The sequence below is a fragment of the Rhinatrema bivittatum genome, chromosome 3 (genome assembly GCF_901001135.1).
Source record: "Rhinatrema bivittatum chromosome 3, aRhiBiv1.1, whole genome shotgun sequence".
Lineage (NCBI taxonomy): Eukaryota > Metazoa > Chordata > Amphibia > Gymnophiona > Rhinatrematidae > Rhinatrema > Rhinatrema bivittatum.
In genome coordinates, this window is record NC_042617.1 from 346,496,156 (window position 1) to 346,519,411 (window position 23,256).

The 23,256-nt window shown below is 44.9% G+C and overlaps 1 protein-coding gene across 1 annotated transcript in view; it reads right to left on the reverse strand.

Moving 5' to 3' along the window:
• Nucleotides 1–4,630: 4,630 nt before the first annotated feature.
• The window catches only part of FHL5 (four and a half LIM domains 5), a 38,457-nt gene continuing 19,831 nt past the window's right edge, over nt 4,631–23,256 (reverse strand). Inside the window, exons 4-6 of the mRNA XM_029597010.1 lie at nt 11,127–11,296; nt 7,545–7,731; nt 4,631–5,193 (exon numbers count right to left, since the gene is read on the reverse strand). Coding sequence (XP_029452870.1) covers nt 5,039–5,193; nt 7,545–7,731; nt 11,127–11,296 — 512 coding nt within the window. The 3' untranslated portion in view covers nt 4,631–5,038. The remainder of the gene's footprint in view (nt 5,194–7,544; nt 7,732–11,126; nt 11,297–23,256) is intronic.

Here is a 23,256-nt window from a genome sequence, read left to right on the forward strand (position 1 = left end):
GACTTGCACATGTGAACGCCAACAAGTGCTAAGGAAAATACACGAATAACATTTCCTCTTGCAAATACTTAAAATTAGGCATACACATACACGCAAAGAAGCATAATTATATTATGACAGTAACTTTCAAATCAGAACGCAGGTGCACACTGGCACGGTTAAGGTTACGGGGACCACCTCAGGTATTAATGGCAAGTAGTCCCTTGCCTTTTAAGAAAAGACCTGTTAAATCATTCACATTACAGTGCAAAAGAATGCAGCCAGAAGCCTCTGGCTTAACTCCCAGGAACACACAGATGTCTAACAGAGAGAGATTAAAATTTCTTACTGACATGCTGCCAGAGGGAAACAAAGTGATATTTCCTCTACATAACAGGTCATTGACTAGAAGATCTGGAAAAGCCAGACAATATAGAATTCTTTGTGAACCATCAAATTATTATGGATTCTCAAAAAAGAAAAACAGTAAGCTTTTGTTTATAAGTTGGTATTTAAAAACAGTAAGCATTAATGTTTATAAATTGGTGCTTAATAACAAAAAAGCTTATAATGTTTATAAGTTACAATTTAATAACATAACTACAATGTAGCAAGCTATTTATCAAAGTGCTATATGGCATTTTCCCATGCAAAGAAAGCCTTTAATGTGAATTTCAACTACACCTTTTTCATAAATTTGGAGAGAGAGAGAGAGAGAGACTAATCATAGTGCCCTTCTACTAGATAGGTATTTATAACTCTATATGAGGCCCACCTAATAACTCAAGGTGAGGTTTAAGTATTAGTGTGGGGGTTAGGGGCCACTTTGACATTCAAAGTGAGACGTACAAACAGAACAGTGCTCTCTTGTGAAGCTTTAATGACCTTCGGAGTAAGGAAACTCATCCAAAGATAAGATTTGTGCAATGTTCTCTAGGTGGCCTTCTATAGAGATATAAATACCTATCTAGTACAAGGGCATTATGGTTAGTCTCTCTCTCTCTCATTGCATGTGATATTTAGTGCATTTTGATAAATCCAGGCCTAACCTGGGCAAACAGTCTGGGCTTACAGCCAGCTATACATAACTAGATAATGTAAGTAGACATGTAGATATAAACACTAAAAGGTAAATTTTAAGACCCGTGCGCGGGCGTCCATGTCCGTGTGGTTCTCAGCGTGCACACACGGACGTGCTGATTTTATAACATGTGCGCACCGACGCGTGCATGTTATAAAATCCACTACCCTGTGATTTTATAGTGGCGTGCGCATGTGCGAGCAAATGCCGACTCGTGCACGATGGTGGGGGGGGGGGGTCAATTTTACATCTTGCACGTGGCGAAGGACTAGGCGGACTGGGAGGGAACTTCCTAAACCCCTACCTAACCTGCCTCTCTTTTCCCCCTACTAACCCCAACCCCTAAAACCCCGCTAATTTTGTTTTGTTTTAAAACTTACCTGCTCTCCGGAGCAGTAGCAGGTTGCGCAGGCCGATTGGCTGCCAGCGTGCGCTTCAGTGGGACAGTGCCTTGCCCACCCACAGCCCGCCCTGTTTGCCGAACCTGTTCTTATGTGTGCACGGGCAGATACGGGCTTGGCCATGGTCATTTGAAAATACCAGCGGCATGCGTGCGGCCCAGCCACACACGTATCTGTCCATTTCGGCGCACACCAGGTTTTCAAAGAGCATTTACTCGAGTAAAACGAGTACAGTTTTAAGTGGGCGCATGCGTGGGCGTGCAAATCCCGTTTCTACTGGATATGTCAGGAAATATTAAAAGGGGTGTGTGTGCCCACGCCATTGCCAGTTTCGCCAGTTTTTCCACCAGGTCACCCAGTTAAGAGCTAGGTCTTCGAAATCCCCTAGTTTAATAGTCTTCACTCCCAACCAGTTAGCCCTGACCCTTAAAACCTCTCAGATATGGATGGTTTTCTTTTTTTTTTTCTTTAACTTACAGCTCCTCCAAAGCAGAAGTAAACTTATGCGGCACTAAACCTGGGTGCGTGCCCAAGCGTGTAAGTATTTACGTACACATCTCTTCGCCCCACCCCAGAATGCCTGTGCCCCGCCCAGACTCTGCCCAGACCACGCCTCTTTTTGAATCGGAGTGAGATATGTGCGCAGTGGGAGATATGCGCATTATCTGGGCAGCTTTTAAAATATGGTGGGCATGGGCAAGCCCGACTTGTTTGTGCATCCCCAACTGATGCGCACGCCGGGATTTTTAAAATTCACCTTAATGTGTGTGCAATTGCGCGGACGATATAAAATGTATAAACATGTGAGCTCATGCCCCCATATGCGCGTGTAACTCCCTACTTTGGCGTTAGGGCTGAATTAGTGCAGGGGGCACCCTCAGTCCTGGGGCTAAGTCCCAGTTCTCTTGCACCAGTCCTTTCTCTGGGGCAGGGGGAAGCTTAACCTCCTGGGCCCAAGGCTCGCAGGGGAATGGGGAACCCATTTTCAACCTCTCACGTCTCTCACTGTGTTCATGGAAGTCATTCTCAGAAGGCTGGATCTCACGTTGGAAATACAATTGGAGGCTTGGAATGGTGCGCAAAACAAATTTACTGTAACTTAATATAAGGTCCAGTCCAAAAACAGCAAAGGATAATGAAAACGCCAAGTGATGTAAGTTCCTTCTCCCTTTTCAATCTCTGAGTCACAGTCCAGAATCCTTTCCCAATCGGGGGAAAGAAAAAAATCAAAAAACTCTTCTCCGAGGGCAGGGGGATGGTAGTGGGAAAAATCTCCTTCCCTCTCACAGGCAGAGAAAAAAAACAACTTCCCTCCCAAATATCCAGTTCTGGATCCCATTTTCACAGGGTGTAGGAAGAACTCTCTATTTTGTTGCTCCTGTTCTAGTTCAATGCTCCCTTCCCTTTCTTGTGCTGATTGCTGTGTATTGCCTGCACTTTATTCTTCTGACTCAGTTTGCACATCTCGTCTTTCCTTCTCTTGAACTTCATCCTGCTCTGATTCAGTATCGTGGTCATGGTCTGACAATGATTGATCTTTGCCTAATGAACGTTCACCAAGAGGCTCTTGATCACGCATGTCATCAAACACATACTTCCTAATAATATCTCTGTCACAATTAAGATGAGGTCCCAAAAAAACAAGACGAAAGCCGAGCCAATATAGCAGAAGTGCGAACAAAGAGAGTTGAATCGGTGTTGGGATAAACAAGGTATTTATTAGGAATATCCTACTGACTTCCGGTTTGTGGCAGTGACAGCAAACACTCTGCCGCTGCTGATCTCGATGTAAAGACAGTTGCCAGTTTGAAATTGTCTGGTTCATCCTAAGTGTCAGATTAACATTTTAAAGAAGAGCCCCGCTCCCGGCGGTATATTAAATGTTCAAATGACAGTATTGTGGTGCTAGCACCCAGCCCCTACAGGTTCTAACCCATGAAGCAGCCCATGTTGGGCGAAAATCGACCCGAGTTGGGCACCAACTGATATTCCTAATAAATACTTTGTTTATCCCGACACCGATTCAACTCTCTTTGTTCGCACACTTAAGATGAGGACAATTGCACAATAAAGGCACTTTTGCAAGAAAATGATGTTACATTATATCTGACTGTTGCATTTTGCGGCTTGCAAGAGACCTTCACAAGCTGAGCTACTCACCCCAACACTGCACACACCAGGCCTTCTCTCTCCTCGTGCTGGGACACCACCATCACCACTGGCACAGCAGAATGCCGCCAGCCTCTCCCAGTGCACATGCACACAGACGCCAGGTCTTTTAAAAGGCCTGCAGCGGGGTAACCCTTGAGGCGCTCTTAGATGACATTACCATCCTCTTCCTATTTATGGACAGCCCAGACACTCTTCCAATGCCCCAGAAACAGGTCAACCTATGTCTATTTTGCATGTTGCCCAGCCTATTCCTGCCTCGCCTGCCTAGCCTGTGCCTGTCTCATCAGCCCAGCCTGTTCCTGCTTCATCTGTCCAGCCCGATCTTACTCTGCCTATCTGCCTCCCTACTCCTTACCTCCTCAGATGGATACTCGGTACTGACCTTTGCCTGATATTCTTTATGACTGATTGCTGCCTGCCACTGATCCTAACCTAGCCCTGGACTCTTCTACTTCGACTATTTCCAGAAACCTGAAACTAAGTCCTACTGGCCCCAACACCCAAAGATTCAACCTGAGGGGAACAAGGGCTGGTACAGGTGAAGCCCTGTACTGGTCTCTGTTGTGCCAGGGATCGCTTACTGGTGGTGAGAATCCGCAGGTATCTTCCCCACAGGTTGAGCCAATCTCGCCCCAGTCCAAGGGTCCACATTACTACAGTTTGTTGAGGCTATGGACCTGGCAGACTTGTCTTCACTCCAAGCAATCTCAGGCTTGGCTCTCAGGATTCAAGAACAACAAGGTATCTTGGGGCATCTCTCCACAACCATGGACCATCTCACATTCTGGCTGGATGCACTGACTTCGGCGACTGCACCCGAGCCTTGTCTTATGTCTCACCCCATCTGTGGCATCTTCAAAAACAAAATGGGGCAGGAGAGATCCCCATTGCCCCTGCCTCACTGGGTCCCATTTTCAAAATGGCTCCAGCTGGTTCTGAAAACGGCGCCAGTTTGTACAGGGCTAGCTGGCACCATTTTGAAGATGGGACCCAGTGGGGCAGGTATGACTGGGGATCTCTCCTGTTGCATTTCAGATTCAGAGACACTGTAGATGGGGTAAGAAGAGTCTAGGGGATGGGGGAAGAGGCATGGGGGAAAGCCTGTGTGTGTGTGTGGTAATTCAGTTTTCAATGCTGGCGAGGCTGAGGGTTTTTTTCTTTTTCATTTCTAAGGGAATGGGAAAAAACCCTGAATTTTGGAATTTTTTTTTGTTTTCCAATAAAATGAAACAAGGGGGTTTCATTGCCTTTTTTCATTTCATTAGCAAACAGATTCCCATCCCTACTGGTTTCTGGTCAACTGACATCTCACTATGATTATCGTAGATGTACATCTGGCAACAGTTACAAAAAGCATGTCGGAGATATGTACAGAAATCAGATTGACAGCCCTGTACTGAGATCTTCAAACTTCATCCCGGCCACACGCAGGGCACAGAATGTTGTCCTTGTGCGTGAGGAATCCTTGGCCAACCAACGAGATGTTACATCTCCTGCAGGTGAAGCACTCGCTGTGCCACTGGCGGTTCTCAAAGGAGATATACTTGGCACCTCCAAGACCTAAACAAGAAATTAAAGGAAGAGATTGTGTATTATCTTTCAACCAAAGATAATCATGTTTTAAAGAAAACTCTTACCCTTTGGGACCATAGCATGATACATTATAGCTGCCATTTGCAATACCCAATTGCATTGCTTTGCTTAATGTCTGCTGAGAAATGAACTTGAAAGCTCTTGAACAACTTTCACCATGCATCCTATAATACAAGCAAAGAAACTTGTCTGATCTATTCTAAAAATTAGATTGTAGTCTCTAGAAGAAAGAAAGGAGAGGATGGATATATAAGGAACATTGAAATATGTAGCAGCATTCAATCCATTTCAAGAAGATAGCATTTTCAATTAAAAAAAAAAAGGAGCTCAGAGAAAAGGAATCATGGTAGGAAGTAGGCTGAGAGTGAAATACTATGGCCTACACTGGAGATGGCACTAGGTGCTAAGGGCCCAATTTAATAAGGCAGGTGTAAGAGATGTGTGCTGTATTTCAATGCATATTTTCTTAAAGCATGTGCTAAAAAAAAAAAAGTTAACTCCCGTTGCAGTAAGTTAATAGTAATCAAATGCGTCAGGAGTTATAAAACACATCAACCTAAAAATGTGTGCAAAAAAAAAAGAACAGCATACATAAATCACATCCAAAGCACACAAACCGTAGATTACACTTAGAAAACATGATTTTTGCAAACAAACAATGTTTCGCATTCCTAAACCAAGGTTAATGTACAGGGAACCTGACTTGGGAACATAAACCATGGCTTGTGGGTAGAAAGCATGATTTGTGTGTACAACAGTGCTCTTCAATGTTGTGCACACAAAACATGACTTAGGAGCACAAACCTTGAGTCCAGAAACCCCCAAATGCTGGACCCCTGAACTCCAGGTCCAGGGCCATACTGGGGAGCAGTACTGTAGACTAGCACTAATCCCAGAAACAGGGCTGGTGAAATCATTAGGTGCACTAGGCAGCTGCCTAGAGTGCCAGAGTTACGGGGGCAGAGTGGGGATGGCATCTCCTTCTTTCTGCAGGGGCCCGAAAGAGGAAATGGTGTAGTGAGCCTGCACACCGGAAGGAGGAGATGTTACCTCTGTTTGGAGGAGAAGCACATTGGAGCATCGGCAAGCACCTTTGTGAACAGAAAGACCTAACAGCAAGCCTGCTGGAGGTCAGACAGAGGGGATGCAGCCAAGTCTCTGTCAAGAGGAGTAGGAGCCTAGAGAAGGAGCAGTGGGGGCTATTCTCAGCCAGGAGGAGACGCAGCAGCAGCAGCCACGGCCTGTTCCTGCCCCGGGTTTCACGGGGCAGGAACAGGATGCAGAGCATCGGCAGCCCCCATGGCTCAGAGCAGCCCCCACAGTGCTTCCAGATATAGAAAACTGAAAGGCTCATTTGTATACTTCTCCCAGCAGAGGGCACCTGGATATGTCTATTCTCAGTTCCTACAGCCCCACATTGCTTCCAGATGCAGAAAACTGAAAGGCTCATTTGCATACTTTTCCCAACAGCCCCAGCAGAGGACTCCATAGGACATGATGAGCTGTCTTGGTTTCAACTTCCACTGCCTCCACACTGTGACTAATTTATATGCATAAATTGCTTATAAAATATCAACCCGCATAAATGCTAGCCCCTTCCCAGAATGTCCCTGGACCACCCTGTTTTTACATGTATAAATTTACTTGTGGACCTTGAGTTACTTGTCTATGTTGAGCTTTTAAAATAGCGTATACTCGCATATTTGCTGTTTTACATGCGTGCTATTTTTTACGCGCACACCTTTTGAAAATTCACCTTTAAGGTTTTATTCCAATCTCTTCACTATGTCAAATCTGTAAGGTAAATGAAAAAATAATGAAGGACAACCATAAACTGAGTTGGCTATCCAACACTTTTAGATTAGTTCAAAAGTTCAGTCCCGTAACTTTAAGTCACAGAAACATTTTTTTGTTTCTGTTTTTATATATATTTAGCTAAGCTGTCATTTTTCAATTGCTTATGAAAAACATCCTACAGAAGCCCCTAGACCCACCCCTCCTTTATAAGTGCAGGAAATTCCTATAAAACAGATTAACAGACCCATAGATGGAACCTGTTCTGCTGCTCACTTTGAATGCAGACCATTCCTGTCAAGGTATGTGCAAAACTAACCTATTTGGAGCCTCTTCCCCAAGAGAGAAAGGTTTGCAGCAATTTCACTAGCCTCTGAAAGAGACAAACCTTGGGCTATAACATGACCCAGGATACAGGAAGCATAGGAAAAAGGAAGCTGATATTTCGAGTTACCTATCTAGAAATACATTGCTATTTGAGACATTTCAAATCATTATGGTTGAGGTGGACTTTACATACTCACCGGTGATTGGTTTAGAACAGGCCTCACACTTTTTGCAGTAAAGGCTGCTGAAACAGTCCAAACAGTGTGGAACTTCATCTCTAGAAGTGAATTGCTGTCCAGCCAGCTGCTTCTTACAGCTAGCACACAAGAAGCATTCTTCATGCCAGGGCTGGTTTCGATAGGTCACACCACCAGATGTGATTGCCTGATGCATGTTAAAATAAAACAAGTAAAACTTGTTAAAAAACAAAAAAAAACCCCCCCAAACATCACAAACAAGCATGAACAGGTACAGCCAGTTTAAATTAAGAGGTTTTTTTTAGCTGTTTTTGATTTCACAGGCACAGTTCATACAGGTAATATTATGTTGTTTCTGAACTTGTCTCCTGAGGAAAATAGTGAGGTTGAGGGTTTAGACTGGAGGGTGCCAAAACTGGAGGATTGCTTGGAATTAGAGGATGACGGGGGTAATTAAACAGGAAAGCATTATGTGCAGCTGAGCTTGAGTGCTATCAATCTTGGAGACTTGCTTTGATTACTTGCTAATATTGTGCTAGCTCCGCTGCCCAGTATTGTTTTGCTTATTCTATGAGATTATGGGGTCTGTTTCCTAAATGGTGAAAAAAACTCATCGCCGCTTAAATCTGTAATGTTTTCCCTATATTTGCTAAACTTGAATATGCAAAAATAGAGTGTGGAGAAAGGCTGGGCATTTATTGCCTCTAAAAACGACATATTGTGCTGAAAGTCATGTTTTGCATCTTGTTTAAGATTCTGTGAAAATGTTTAACAAATAAGTCCAATGTATATGTAAGGATGTCACCAAAGTGTCCCTTGCTAGTAATAGTCTGAATGCATGAGGTCAGAGAGAGTAGGAGTGAGTAGTGTTCCTAATGGGAGGTTTCTTTCAAGGAGTGAGTTTGACAAAAATCATGCGCCCATTTTGGCTCAGGCCCTTTCTTCCAGTCTTCTGTCCTTGAGGCTCAAGGATTTGGAAGCCATTAGGGTGAAGGAGGACTTGCAAGCATAAGCGAAGACCAGAGGTTAAAGCTGATGAAAGAGGAGCTAACTTCAGACTCCTTGATTTTATTCAAGGGCATCTCGAGAGTCTTGAGAAGTGGAGTTGCCGTTTGGAGTCTGAAAAAAGGGCTGCCAGGCAAGTGACATTCCTGCCGAGACACTGTTGAAGATGAAGACCAAGAAGCTGAGGCAACTCACACTACAAGGACTGCAGGAAGACCTGTTGCTGAGGCACGGGAACAGAGTCAGGAGAGGCCTTTTATAGGCCATGGGCATCAGACGTCATCCATAGAGGCTGTGGGGATTTCCCAGCACAGTCCCTTTAAACACCACCAAGAGGCATGCACACACACCTAAGGCAACACGCTGCATAGGGCGTCAGTCCTGTCCAGCCACATCGGGGTTGCTATTGACATCTCGCCACATCGGGGCCATTGGCAGCAACTTGGCCTGGACTTGTTGGCAGCATCCTGCTGCATCTCAGCCCGGGCCCGGAGGTAAGAGTGGGAGGTCCTTGGGGGCAGCCTGCAGACTGCAGATCACAGCACTCATTTACAATTTCTCAGGAGGAATTTTCAATTTTCCAACTGAAGAAGGAGACCTGTGCCACAGGTACCAATATGATGAAACCCGAGGGAGGGGCCTAGAATAGTGAGTGGTGGAGGAAGAAACCTCTACTACTGTATATGCAGGTGCTGGACTGTGATTTCTGAACTATTTTATTTTTGGTCCATGCATCTGATTTGGCTTATTTTTTTATATGGATTGCACCAGGAGAAAATGTCCTTTATGCCAGACAATGCATTTACAACAAGTAAATGCATTATCTGCAATTGGTCTTCAACATTACAGGCCTGTTTCTAATCTACCTTTTCTAGCTAAGAACATAGAAAAGGTAGTTTATAATCAATTATTAAATTTTGTCACCAAGGTCAATGCCAAATATCCTAGGTAGCCTGGATTTAGGGAGGGTTTTACCACCGAAATGGCCCTGATAGCACTTCCAAATGAGATTTTATTTATTTTTTATTTTATTTAGATTTTTTTTTTTTATATTCCGCTTTTCACACTTTTTTCAGCATTTCAAAGCGGATTGCATTCAGGTACTGTAGGTCTTTCCCTATCCCCAGAGGGCTTCAGAGTCAAAGCTGACTGAGGGTAAGATGCCTTATTGATCTTCCTGGACATAAGTGCAGCTGTTGACTCTATCAACCGTCAGTGGCTGTTAAGATGATTACAAGGTATAAGGTCCTTGGGCATAGTTTTAAAATGGTTTTATTCTTAAGTTGTTTGTTTTGGGGTTTTTTTTACCTCTCCTTTTATTAATAATTTTATTTTGTTTAAATATCTTATTGTATTTTAACTACCAGAATTTATTGTTGCTTTTATGATTTTATGATTCTATGATGTGAACCGTTGTGATGTTTCTTGTGAATGACAGTATACAAAAATTTTAAATAAATAAATAGAATTTAACAGATCAGGTTTTTAGAGTCAGCTGGGCTCAAGGAGGTCAATATTCAAAACCATGTAGACGGATAAGATTTTGAATAATGAGCCACTTGTCTGGCTACATTCTAGCCAGATAAGTCATTCTCTGGTTAAAATTTAGCTAGATTAAAAAAAACTGTTCCAAAGGCATTTTGGGGAGGAATTACAGTATGTTATGTTGCTAACAGCCAATTTTAAACTATAACTAGCTAACGGGCCGATACAGTACAGTGCGCTACGACGGAGCACACTGTTAGCTGGCATTTGGACGCGCGTTTTGGACGCGCTAGCTTTACCCCTTATTCAGTAAGGGGTAAAGCTAGCATGTAAGGAAAGCAAAATGTGCAGCCAAGCCGCACATTTTACTTTCAGAAATTAGTGCCTACCCATCATGGCGATATTAAGTCGGAGGTCCCGAAAGTTTAAAAAAGTTAAAAATTAAAAAAAAAAAAATTAAAAAAGGGCCCGCGGCTGGCGGGTCGAAAACCGGACGCTCAGTTTTGCCGGCATCCAGTTTCCGAACCCGTGGCTGTCAGCGGGCTCGAGAACCGACGCCAGCAAAATTGAGCGTCGGCTGTCAAACCCGCTGACAGCCGCCGCTTCCGTCAAAAAAGAGGCGCTAGGGACATGCTAGTGTCCCTAGCGCCTCTTTTTACCGCCGGCCCTAATTAAAATAAATTAAAATACTGAATCGCATGCACAGGAGCGCGTGCACAGGAGCGCTTGCCCGCTCTCCTGCGATTTTACTGTATCGGCCCGTAAGTTGGTGGATAACATTAGACCTGTTTCAGAGCAGGTGTAAAATGATCTGGCTTTGTGTGACCAGATAAGCTGTCGCTGCTTTAGTTAATAAAAAAAAAAAAAACAAAAACTTAAAAAACTCCTGGTCCTATTTCCACCCCCATCACCATTAATCATTTAAACTCCTCCTGCCAGAGCCCCCCCCCCCCCTCCAATCCCTCCTAAATGAAATACCCCCCTAATGATGATTCTGGCTCTTACCCGTTCCTTCTCCCTCCCTGAAGAATAAAATAAATGAATAAACATTATACATCACAAAACCTACATGCTCTATTTGTTTTTGTGTACCTTCTTGCAGGATTGGCACTGGCTATCATGCTCTCTCTCAAAGCATGACACACAGTAGTTCTCCTTGTCTTTGGGGATAAAAGGCTTTGTTCCTATTGGTTGCTGGCAACACAGGCAAGTAAAACAGGATTCATGCCAGCTGTTTCCCTTGAATTTCATTTTGCGAGCTCCTGTTGGAAACAAACAAACAATAGATTGATCTTCTACAAAATCTAAACTGATCTTTTCAATTCTATTTTAACTCAGAGGTCACTACTGTCCCAGGCTGACAACAGCGAGTAATCCATGTAACCTTCTGCTTAGAAATAACCGTGTCACTGCACAAGAATTTTAAAGAATGCCAAGCTGAATAAAAGCCGTTTAAAATATTTCCACGTGGAAACACACTCATAGTGCTATGAATGTATCTGCTCATAACTGTTTTTCTGCAATAAATTTTACACCTGGGGAACACGAGTAGTTGGCAGTTGTTGCAAGGAAGTGATGAGCTCTCCTGAACGCTATGAATTAATTTGGTTTCATATCCGCTTTGTATCAACAGGTGAGCACAGTTTGCCCTTTTTGACTTATTCAAGAAGGCTTACGAGAAGGTGAACGAGATACATTAGATCTGTCTTACTGATACATGCACTGATATCTCTCTCATTGTTTTACTATCACTGGTAGTTGAGGGTTGGCTGGGAGATCTGCTTACTCCACAAGAGAACCTCCATAAGGCGCCATCTGATGAACCAAGCAAGTCTCTGAAGATTCAGATTTAAACATGAGGTAGGCCAGTCTAATTCAAACCTGTCACCAACAAGCTCCATAAGAGACAGTTTGAGCCAGTCATCATTATATTCTATTGCATCTATGAATTTACAAGTCCAATTTCTCTAAGAAAGGCAGGAATGCAAGTCCATAGATGTGATGGGGTAAAACCAGGACCAAGTCAATGCATTGGATTTGCCTGCTATGAAGACTCTCTGTGTCCTGGTTTTGCCTGCTATGACTCCTTCTTACCCTCAGAGACCTTCAGTATGCCATACCATCATCACTCTTGCTAAGCTCCTCCTCACTGATCTCACCATGTCCAAGCTCCAGCCATGCCAGAATTATCTTGCCTCTTCATGGAGTCACCCTTGGCTTTCTGGCCTGGCCATTCTTGTTTTGTACCTTGCCTTGTGGTCTCCAGGCCTTCTTGTTCCTTGATCCTTGCCTTGTGGCCTCTTCTAGGCCTTACCTTGCCTTGTAGCCTCCGAGCTTCCTTTTCTCTTGTGTCCTGCCTCATGGCCTTCCAGGCCTCTCTGTACCTAGGATCTTCAGGCCTATAGCCTAGAGGCTTTTGGGCCTCCAGCCTTGCTGCCTTCGGGCTTCTGTTATGGTTGAGCGGTGTTTGGGTGGATCCTTGGGTACTGTGGCAGATGACCACGCCCAAGGGGAGGAGCCCCATGAGGAGCCACAGTACTAGGCTAGACTCAGAACGCACAAACACAGTTAGTTCTTTATTATACAGCTTGAAGAATACCACCAGAGGTGGAAGTAGTGAGGCAGTCTGGTAGTTGCAGTCTCAGGGACCTCGGCAGAGGGAGCCCTTCTCTGCAGCAAGTTTTCCAGCAAGGTAGTACTATGGATGAGAGAGACTGAGAGTTAGAGTACTCACTAGGTGTTTGCTGTAAGTATGCGATTCCACCAGGTTGTAGAAGAAGGTACAGGCACCGAGGCAGGGAGAGCAGACTCTCGAGGAGCGAATACCTGTTCCCTGTGAGGCACCTGAAATAAAGCAGAGGGCCCCCGAGGAGCAGGCACTCAGGTTAGCAATTACCCCATAGGGCAAGGAGAGAGCTTTCAGCGGCAGCACGGAAGCGTAGACAGGAATGGATTTGAGTCCTTGCTAACTCAATGAGCTAGCAAATTAGAATAGGTTATATACCCGGATGGCGTAATGTCAGTAAGGGGGAACGCCCCCGAGGTTCGCGCCAAGGTTGGAATAAAGATGTAGGTGACGCGCGTGTGCGCGCGCACGCACGCACCCTAGTAGGTACCTGGGAGGAACATGGCGGGAGGCTGCACCATAGCCGTTCCGGGGACGCTGGAGAGGTCGGCTTGTAGACACGGCGGTAGCCATCTTTGCTAGGTAAGTGGGAGAAGCCGTGAATAAGGTGAGGCAAACGGGGCAAAGCCATCTAACACCGACGGACTCAACACTTTTATGTTTCTTTTTCTGTGTTGTATTGCCTAGTCCTTGTCCAGTCCTGTCCTGTCCTGAATGCTGTGTCCAATCCTTTCTTTGTTTGGTCTTGCCGTACCCAGTCTAGTATCTTTTCCCTGCCTTGCTTCTGTCTTGCCTTACCCCAGCCCAGTTCATGCGCAGCATCCTTACCCTGTCTCTGTCTATACTAAGCCCCTGTCCTTGTTCTGCGACTAGCTCCAGTCTCCAGTCTAACCCTGTTCCAGCTGTCTCTATCTACAGTGCCAGCCTTGCTTTGTCCAGCCTTGCCAGTATTCCTGATTCCTGCCTTCAGCCTTGCCTTCCAACCTTGCCTCTTCTGGCCTTGACTTCTAGCCTTGCCTTATCCAGCCTTGTTTCAGTCTACCTGGACTCACCACAATGTACTGCCATCACAAAGACCTACTGGCCCCCAGAACTCAAGGGCTCAACCTGCAGGGGTAGGCAGAAAACCGGCCCTTGTCTAGTCCAGTGTCCTGCCTTGAAGTCCTTCACCATTCCTGGGATGGTTTGCCCAGATATCAGCAACTATGAGAGTCAATCTGTGCCATTATAATGTAGAATTTTGTTCAAGGGACACAGAAAGAGGACAGAAAAGAATTATCTGGAAAAAGTGAGAGAAGCAGAAAAGGCAGTCAAGATGTCTAAAGCACAAGGGGAAAGTGAAGATACCTAAAGATGGCAAAGCAAAGTGACAAGACTTCTTTTAGGCATTTCAGTGAAAGTACAGAGGTGGGACTGTAAAACTGAAAAAAGGAGGAAATGCTTGGAGAACAAGAAAAAAGGCAGAAATGTTACACAAATACTTTTGTTCACTGTTCATAAAAGATAGGGTTGGAGAAGGACCACAGATAGTTGGAAGGGGCATATAGGGAAATGTTAAATAGATGCTAAGGCATCTACAGAACAGAGCATTTGCACAGAACTAAAATTGGACAAAGCTATGGGGCCAGAAAGGCTACATCCTAGGATATGAAGGAAGCTGAGAGAAGTTCTGGCAGGTCTGCTGAAGATTCTGTTCAATCGATATTTGGAGGCAGGAGTAATTCCATGGGACTAGAGAAGAGCAGATGTTGCCCCCTTCATAAAGGTGATAATAGGGAGGATGATGGAAACTTGAGGCCGGTTAACCTCACCTCAGTGGGGGATAAAGTAACGCAGACTCTACTAAAACAAAAGGATTGTAAAGTATTTTGAATCCAGCAGGATGTAGGACCGAGGCAGTACGATTTAACCAAAGGGAGATTGTGTAAGAGAAATCTGATCAATTTTGTTGCTAGGGTGGCCAGAAATTTACATTGGATATTTTGTCTTTTCCTAGGAAAGGCACAAGGTGAATTATAAGGAATGATGTTAATTGCAATACATATGTCAGGTGAGGGGCGAGAGAAGTAAAGATTAAAGAATATATAAACTGGGATGAACAACACCAAACTATGGGCTGGATTTTCTAAGTTCGCAGAACGTAGAAAATCCGGTGGTCACAGGGGGCAGGGGGCGAAACGGGGGGAGGGGGGGCGGTCCTGTGCTAGCCAGCAGCGATCGCACCGCCGCGGTGCGATCGCTGCTGGCATCGCGCCGAATAACTACACCATAAAAGGTGTAGTTATTGGGCGCGAAATAGGCAGCAAAATGGCTCCTTATCTTTTCGCTGTCCTCGCAGAGTCGGCCCTGGTGACGCCCCGACTCTTCTTCCAGGGCCGACTCCACCCCCGATGTAGGTAGTGCAGGCGTGGGCTACCTTCGCTAGCTATCACAGGCTTGCGCTGTTTGCGCAAGCCTGTGATAGCCTTAGAAAATAAGGCCCAATATAGGTGGCAATATGCAGTGTATACTGATTTCATAGTATAGGGAGGAAACCTAGCAATAAGATAAGCAAAACCAGCACTAATTTCATCGTGAAGGCAGAATACCCAGCAGAAAGAAGGGTGGAATTGCAGATTTCTGGGGAAAGCTTGGATGAAAAGCTAGCATTTGATTTTTGATTTTTCGAAAAGGCGAGTAGCATTCTTCTAATTCATGGGGCAAGGCTTCTTTGCATAAGTCCTCTGGAATACTGTTACACAAGCTGGGTGTGAAGAAACTGAATGTGCAGAGTCTTGTGAAGGCTGGCTTCGCTGTAGCTAGAGAAGGGGTGGATAAAAGAGTCGGTTGGAAGGACCCAAGTTCCTTGGTTGGGGAGTAAGAGGGCATGAGTTGAGACAAGTATGCTGATGCTGTTTGGTTCAGACATTTGAAGACAATACAAACAGCTCGATCCAGTATCGTCTGCTCGAGGATTGCCCATCTGTAACGTGCTCGTAGCGCACAATTCGGGCGCGCAAGGCAGTTCGGCGATACAGTGTCCAGTTTCACGCGTCCGTATCGCTTCTGAAAACAGACGCATAACCCTTTCCGCACCCGGCATGTAAATGAACGAAAAAGCTGTATAATGAAGGAATTAGCTATTCCCCTGCGATACTGTAACGGGCGCTGATATTATCTCCTCCGTAACCCGCTGTTCTGCCGCGGCCTTAACCTGCTAGTTTACCGCCTCCCCCTAGTAGGAGTTAGTGTAGTGTAGTGTAGGGTAAAAACATTGCTTACCCGCCCTGGTCCCGTCCGGTCTCCTGCAGCCCCGTCCGGACCGGACGGGGCTGCAGGAGACCGGACGGGACCAGGGCAAAAAAAAACAAACGAAAAAGTAGCAAGGCTCGGGCCTGCTATGGTAAGTGTAAAAAGTGTAAAAAACAAAAAACCTGTGTGTTATATAAAAAAATAAAACAATTTTAAATACCTGTCGGAGGGCCGTGAGTCCAGGCGGCCGGTGGGCGGCGGGCAGCCATCAGCGGCATCCGGTAGTCCCTTCTCCCTTCCAAAATCGCCAAAATCGCACGGGCGGGTCGGCAGCGGGGGGGGGCGGCAGCAGGATCCGGGAGCGGCGGGTAGGCAGCAGCGGGGTCCGGGGGGTCCGGGGCAGCGGCAGCGGGGGGGCGGCAGCAGGATCCGGGAGCGGCGGGGTCCGGGGGTGGCAGCGAGATCCGGGGAGCCAGCAGCGGCAGCATGTTCGATCGCGCAGGCAGGTAGGTGGCAAAGTAAAGATGGCCGCCTGCACGGGAAAATCGTGCAATTGGCCGCTGAAGACGTGACGTCACGACGTTTGGCGTCACGGGGTGTGACGTCACGTCTTCAGCGGCCAATTGCACGATTTTCCCGTGCAGGCGGCCATCTTTACTTTGCCACCTACCTGCCTGCCCGATCGAACATGCTGCCGCTGCTGGCTTCCCGGATCTCGCTGCCACCCCCGGACCCCGCCGCTCCCGGATCCTGCTGCCGCCCCCCCGGCTGCCCCGGACCCCCCCGGACCCCGCTGCTGCCTACCCGCCGCTCCCGGATCCTGCTGCCGCCCCCCCCCCCCCCCCCCCCCGCTGCCGACCCGCCCGTGCGATTTTGGCGATTTTGGCGATTTTGGAAGGGAGAAGGGACTACCGGATGCCGCTGATGGCTGCCCGCCGCCCACCGGCCGCCTGGACCCACGGCCCTCCGACAGGTATTTAAAATTGTTTTATTTTTTTATATAACACACAGGTTTTTTGTTTTTTACACTTTTTAAACTTTTTTACACTTCCTGGTGCCTGTCATTTCAAATGTCATTTGAAATGACAGGTACCAGCGCACCCAGGTTACTGTATAGGCGCTGTTACAGCGCCTATACAGTAAAATGGGTTGCGCGGGCATAACCCTTCCCTAACGCTTCACAGCCGCGGCATGCATTTGCATGCGATTAGAGGAGAGTATCGGGGAGTTAGTGAAGAGAACTGTGCGTGCGGGGAGGAAGGGTGCGCCTGACACTACCTCACTGTTTTTACCGCGGCCTTACTGGATCGAGCCGAAAGTATTTTAAATGTTATGCTGCTCTCAATGGCAAGCCAAAAGAGCTTAAACAGGATATGTGTCATGTGGTCACTGGACTTGGCCCTTAGAGCAAGAAATGCCATAGCTTTTGAGGTTATGTTTCAGACAAAGAAGAAACCAGAAAGCATATATATATATTTTTTGTTTATAAACTGTTTTTATTGAAAAATAGAATCAAATACCATGCTTACATTGTATAAGATACAGAAATAACATCATGTATAATCTGTAATGTTAAGAAATCCAAATGAAAACTGTGTTCTTTCACTTTTGTCCTGTTTGTGTTATCTTATTGAGCACACAATAATTAAACTATTACAAACAGAAAATGTAGTCCAGTACATTATTTATGAACCGTCTAAAGTTGAACTAGTATAGTCTGAACTAAACCTACCCTTCATCCTCCCCCCCCCCCCTCCCCCCTGGGTTAGCCTGTGAAATTTAAATTTGCTGGATGATCACTCTTAACATTCGAAAACCAACAATACCTAGTATACACTTCATTAGCCATAACTACAATACCGGCATAACTAAGAAGCCAATTTTAGAGACCATTGTTCGTATGGTGCCCATATCTTCATAAATCCCTGTATACTTTTACGTTTATATGCTGTAATTTTGCCTAAGTTGTACATATTATGAACCCTAGCTTGTATATCTTTTAAGGAAGGTACTATCTTTCCATAAGTTTGTGAGGGCACATCTGGTAGCCAACACCCCAAATTTAATGAATCTCATAGTCTCTCTTTTCTCACCTTCGATGCTCGCGTGCAATAGAGCTTGTGACGCTGTAATTTTAATGGAGACTTGTAAAACTTCCCCCATCCAATCAGAGACCTGAGACCATACTGTTTGGATCTTGGAACACGCCCATCACATGTGCATAAATGTACCCGTTTCTCCACATAGTTTCCAGCACTGTTTAGACGCCTTGGGAAACATATGATATCATTTGGCCGGTGAGATATGCCACTGATGTTATGACCCGCTGACCGCGGGGCCCCCCCCCCCCTGCAAGCAGAACTACTCACCCATGGACGCCCTGCCTCTAGGCGCGCGCGTGCGCCACTTGGGCGTTTTTCTAGGCCATTTCCCGCCAGTGGTGACTCCGCCCAGTTCCTGACGTCAGACGCCGCGGCCTTGATAAGCCGGCCGCAGACACTCCATCTTTGCCTTGCAATGGCCTTACCTACCGGTTCCCTGTTGCTCCGTGCCCCGGAGTGAGCTGCCTTTGAAACTCGCTCCGTTCCTGCTTGCCTGCCACAGTACCTGCCTGGCTCCTGCTTGTCTGCTACAGTACTTGCTTGGTTCCTGCTTGCTTGCTACAGTACCTGCCTGGTTCCAGTTCCTGAGTCTTGCTACAGTTCTTGCCTGGTTCCAGTATCCGAGTCTTGCTACAGTTCCTGCCTGGTTCCAGTACCCGAGTCTTGCTACAGTTCTTGCCTGGTTCCAGTATCCGAGTCTTGCTACAGTTCCTGCCTGATTCCAGTACCCGAGTCTTGCTACAGTTCCTGCCTGGTTCCAGTATCCGAGTCTTGCTACAGTTCCTGTCTACTGTTCTAGTCTGGTTCCAGTTCTCAGTCCTGCTCATCAACCCGTCTAAGTCCCAGCGGCTGGGCTCCTACGGGCTCCTCCTGGGGGAGCACCAGCTTCCAGGGTGAAGAGCACCTCTACGTCCTGCCTGAACATCTGCCTCCCGGCCTGCGGCATACCAGAGACATGGAATACCTTTCCCAGTCTCTTGCAGGTCGACCCAAGGGTGTACTAAATTGAGACTCCATAACAACTGATACATTAATTTGTACCCATTCTCTATGTGCCCCGCAGAAATAAGCCCTTTGCCAATGTTTTGAAAAATATCTGTCCAGACTGCCTCTGAAAAGACCTCAAGCAAATCCTGTTCCCAGGCCCTCAAGTGGGCATAGTTATAATTAGGTCTTCCAATAAGCATATGATATATCCTAGAAATAAACTTATCCGACTTGTCTGCTTGTCTACATATAATTTTAAAGTCCAAGAGACCTAAAGCTAAATCCGCTTCTATTGCCCTACTAGTGAAAAAGTGTCTAATCTGTAAATAGGAGAATACTTCTCTACTGGGCAATTGATATCTGTGGCTTAGCTTTTCGAATGAGATCATTTCTCCCGGTTCCCATATATGGTCTAGTTTAGATATTCCCCTAGTTTGCCAACTTCGAAAAGCCGCCAGATGTTGACTAGGTTGAAATAAGTTATTATAAAATAGATGGGTACTTTGCTAATTGTCCCTGTTTCCCACTAGTAGATTTTTCCAACGAATCCAAATGTTATAAGTTGTCTGTACAGTTGCGGGAATAGTTGTGACTAAGTGCCAAGTATATTTAGGCTACCATACCATGGCATTAAGGGGCATGGCACCCACTATGGCCTGCTCAAGTTTCACCCGTAATGGCTGTTTACCCCTCTTGTGCCAGTCTACTATGGCTTTAAGATGTGCTACGGCATAATACCAGTGGAGATTAGGTACACCCATACCCCCCTGCGCTTTTGGGCGGACCAAAACTTTTTTCGCTACTCTCGGATGCTTTCCCTTCCATATAAATTTCAAGATCGTCTTCTGCCATTTTTCTAGCAGCTTGGAAGGGAGCGTAATGGGAAGTGTTTGAAATAAATAAAGGATCCTTGGTAGGATATTCATTTTGAATACCGCAATTCTGCCCACCTAGGATATATGGTAGCATTCTTCAAATTTTTGTATATTTTTTCCATTAGCGGTGGGTAATTTAATTGGAACAAGTCATCCTTATTGCCAATATAGATACCTAGTTTTTTGATCTTTGATTTAGCCCATCTGAAGGGGTGATTCTGCTTGAGGCATTCTACCATGTCATCCTGGGCAGAAATATTAAGGAGTTCCGACTTTTCCCAGTTTATTTTAAAACCAGAGACAAGACTGAAATCCGTAATTTCTTGTCGGATAGCTGGTAGTGATTTAAGAGGGTCTGTTATAGTGAAGAGAATATCATTTGCTAAGAGTGTTAATTTAGAAGAAAAGTCTCCCACCTTTATACCAGTTATCTTGTCATTATGTCTGATCCGGTGTGTAAGTGGTTCCAGAAAAAGAGTGAAGAGAAGAGGAGATAGAGGACACCCCTGTCTCGTGCCTCTACCTATTGGAAAAGTAGGTGAATAGCCCCATTCACTTTAAACAGGCCAAGGGTGAGTCATACAGTTTCTTTATCCACCCAATGAAATAATCTCCCATCTTTATGGCCTTTAAGGTTTGAAATAGAAAGGGCCAATGAACAAAGTCAAAGGCTTTTTCTGCATCAACCGTCAATAATAGGCTGTATTTAGACCACCAAATGGAATTTATTGTTTTGCGGACATTATCTGACGCCATTCTTCCGGGAATGAAACCAAATTGATCAGGATGTATTAAGCCTGGTAAAATGGAGTTTAGCCTATTAGCTAGAATCTTTACTAGTAATTTCATATCTAGGTTTATTAAAGAGATTGGCTTATATGAGCCACAAATTGTGGGATCCCTCCCCGGCGTGGCCAATATGTTATGCCCGCAGTATTAGAAACAGCAGAAATTGGCCCAGTGGATCTCAAGGAGTTGAACACTCGGACCAAGAGAGGTGTCAGTAATCCTATGTATTTTTTATAAAATATAGCCGTAAAGCCATCTAAACCGGGTGATTTACCCATTTTTAAACTTTTGATGGCCCAGTTTACCTCAGCTCCGTTAATTTCTTTGTCCAACATTTCTTATTGTTCAAGAGATATTTGAGGAAGAGGAGCAATGATTAAGTATTGTTGGATCCATTCATTCTGCATAGCAGTGTCAGTAGCATAAAGTTCCTTATAAAACCGTAAGAATCACTGTCTAATGTCGCTATTGGTTGTCAGCAATTTACCCTGCTCATATTTAATTTTAACTATATTATTTATGGACATCTGAGTCTTTAATTTGTGTGCCAGTTGTTTCCCCGCCTTGTTCCCTCCTTCATAATGAATTTGTCATAGTAATTCTAAGCGGTGTGCAATCGCAGCCACCTCCAATCCTTCTAATTGTCGTCTGCTTTGATCTAGACTTGCCAATATTTTAGTGGAGCCTGTACGTTTATGTTGCTTTTGTAAACTACTACTAATCTGATTCTATAATTGTTCTTTTTCACATTCTTCTTTCCTTTTTCGTGTGTTGCCCTGGCTATTAGAAGCCCCCTAATCACCGCCTTTAAGCATTCCCAGGTAGCATTCCCAGGAAGTATCTCCATTATCATTTCGTGCCAAATAGTCCAAAATATCTTTCTTAAGTGTTACTGAAAATGTTTCGTCCTCCAGAAGGCTTTCATTAAGTTTCCAATATTGTGTGCCTCTATCATATTGGCTTAGTTTTAACGTGAATCCAATAGGGGCATGGTCTGACCATGTGATGGAGTCTATAAAGGGATTAACTACACTATTCATGTTCATTTTCTCCACTAGAAAAAAATCAATTCTAGAGTAAGTTTGATGAGCCCTTGAAAAGTATGTGTAATTCCTGGAGGTGGGGTTATGCACTCTCCAGGAATCTAGGAGACCATGCTTATTAAGGAACGTTTTAAAGATCTTTCGGTCCTTGCCCAAGGTGGACCCATGTCCCTTGGAGTTGTCCAAATGCGGATTTAAAGTCAAGTTAAAATCTCCACCTATAATTAGGCACCCTGCAGCATGAGATTCTATTGTTTGTTCCAAGCTATTCAAGAAGGATCCTTGGCTGCAATTAGGAGCATAAATATTGAGCAAAGTATATATAGCACCTCCTATATTGATTACGAGAAGGATATATCTGCCCTCTGGATCACAAACACAGGCCATCTTTTCAAATATGATATCCTTATGTATGAGTATTCCCACTCCAGTATATTTACTATGTTTTGTGCATGCAGCCCAATACTGATGTGGGAATAGGGCATTTTTCATTGTGTGTTCATGTCTATGTTTTAGATGTGATTCCTGGACGTAGGCTATGGAGGTGTGTTGGTGATGCAATTCATCAAACAGAAATTGGCGCTTTCTATATGAATTAAGTCCCTTTACATTAAGGGATAACAGGTTTATGTCAACCATTGATATTGCATGATTTTACGCCAGCTAGCTATGGCATAAAAAACTTTCCTCCTAGAAATTATGGATCCCAGCTTCTTATGCTTACCAGTATCATGAGAACTATAAGATGGTAATACTAGCAAGTTAACCTTATGAATGTGATCTCCCACAATTATTCCCAAATTCTGTTTTTCAAATAATCCCATCAAGGCAACCCTTTGCAACAAAAAAAACCCTTGCAATCAGATACCCCGGAGGAAACTGTTTGCCATTGTTAGAGAGGAATCAGCCATCCCACACTTGGTCCCCCACCAACCCCTCCCCCAAACATCCTCTATGCAAAATTTCACTGTAAAAACATGTTCTACAATCTCCCAAAAACAACAAATTTTTACCCTTTATTTGTCTCCAGCATCTCTATCTTTGACCACTGAGTTATGAATGTCAGCTGTGCAAAACTGTCATTGCATAATTTGTCCCCTCTTTTATGAAATTATCGTGACAAATCAGGTCCCTGCAGTGTTCAGGTAGCTGTGAGTGATGTTGACTCGTGTTCTGGATTGCATCGCAATCTTCGTCCTCCCTTGGACACTCTGCCATTGGGGACCATCGTCTCACTGTCCATTGGTGTGTCCGTGAAGAATGGTCGCCTTGAATCCTGTGTAGCCTGCTTCCTTTAATATGACAGCACCTTCCTGCACAGTTTTGATTTTGTGATAGTTGCCCTTCAGAGTGAAGCCTACTTCAAAAGGAAATAACCATCTGTATCTGACATTGTCCTTTCTCAGAGTTTCAGTTATGGTTTTCAAGTCTTGATGCTTGCGAATGGTAATTGGTGCTAGGTCAGCAAAGATCATGATTTTATGTCCTTCCCAGTTACACATTGCCTGTTTCCTGGCTACTGTAGCAATGTTTTCTTTGATGAAGTAGTCATGGTATCGCACTATTATA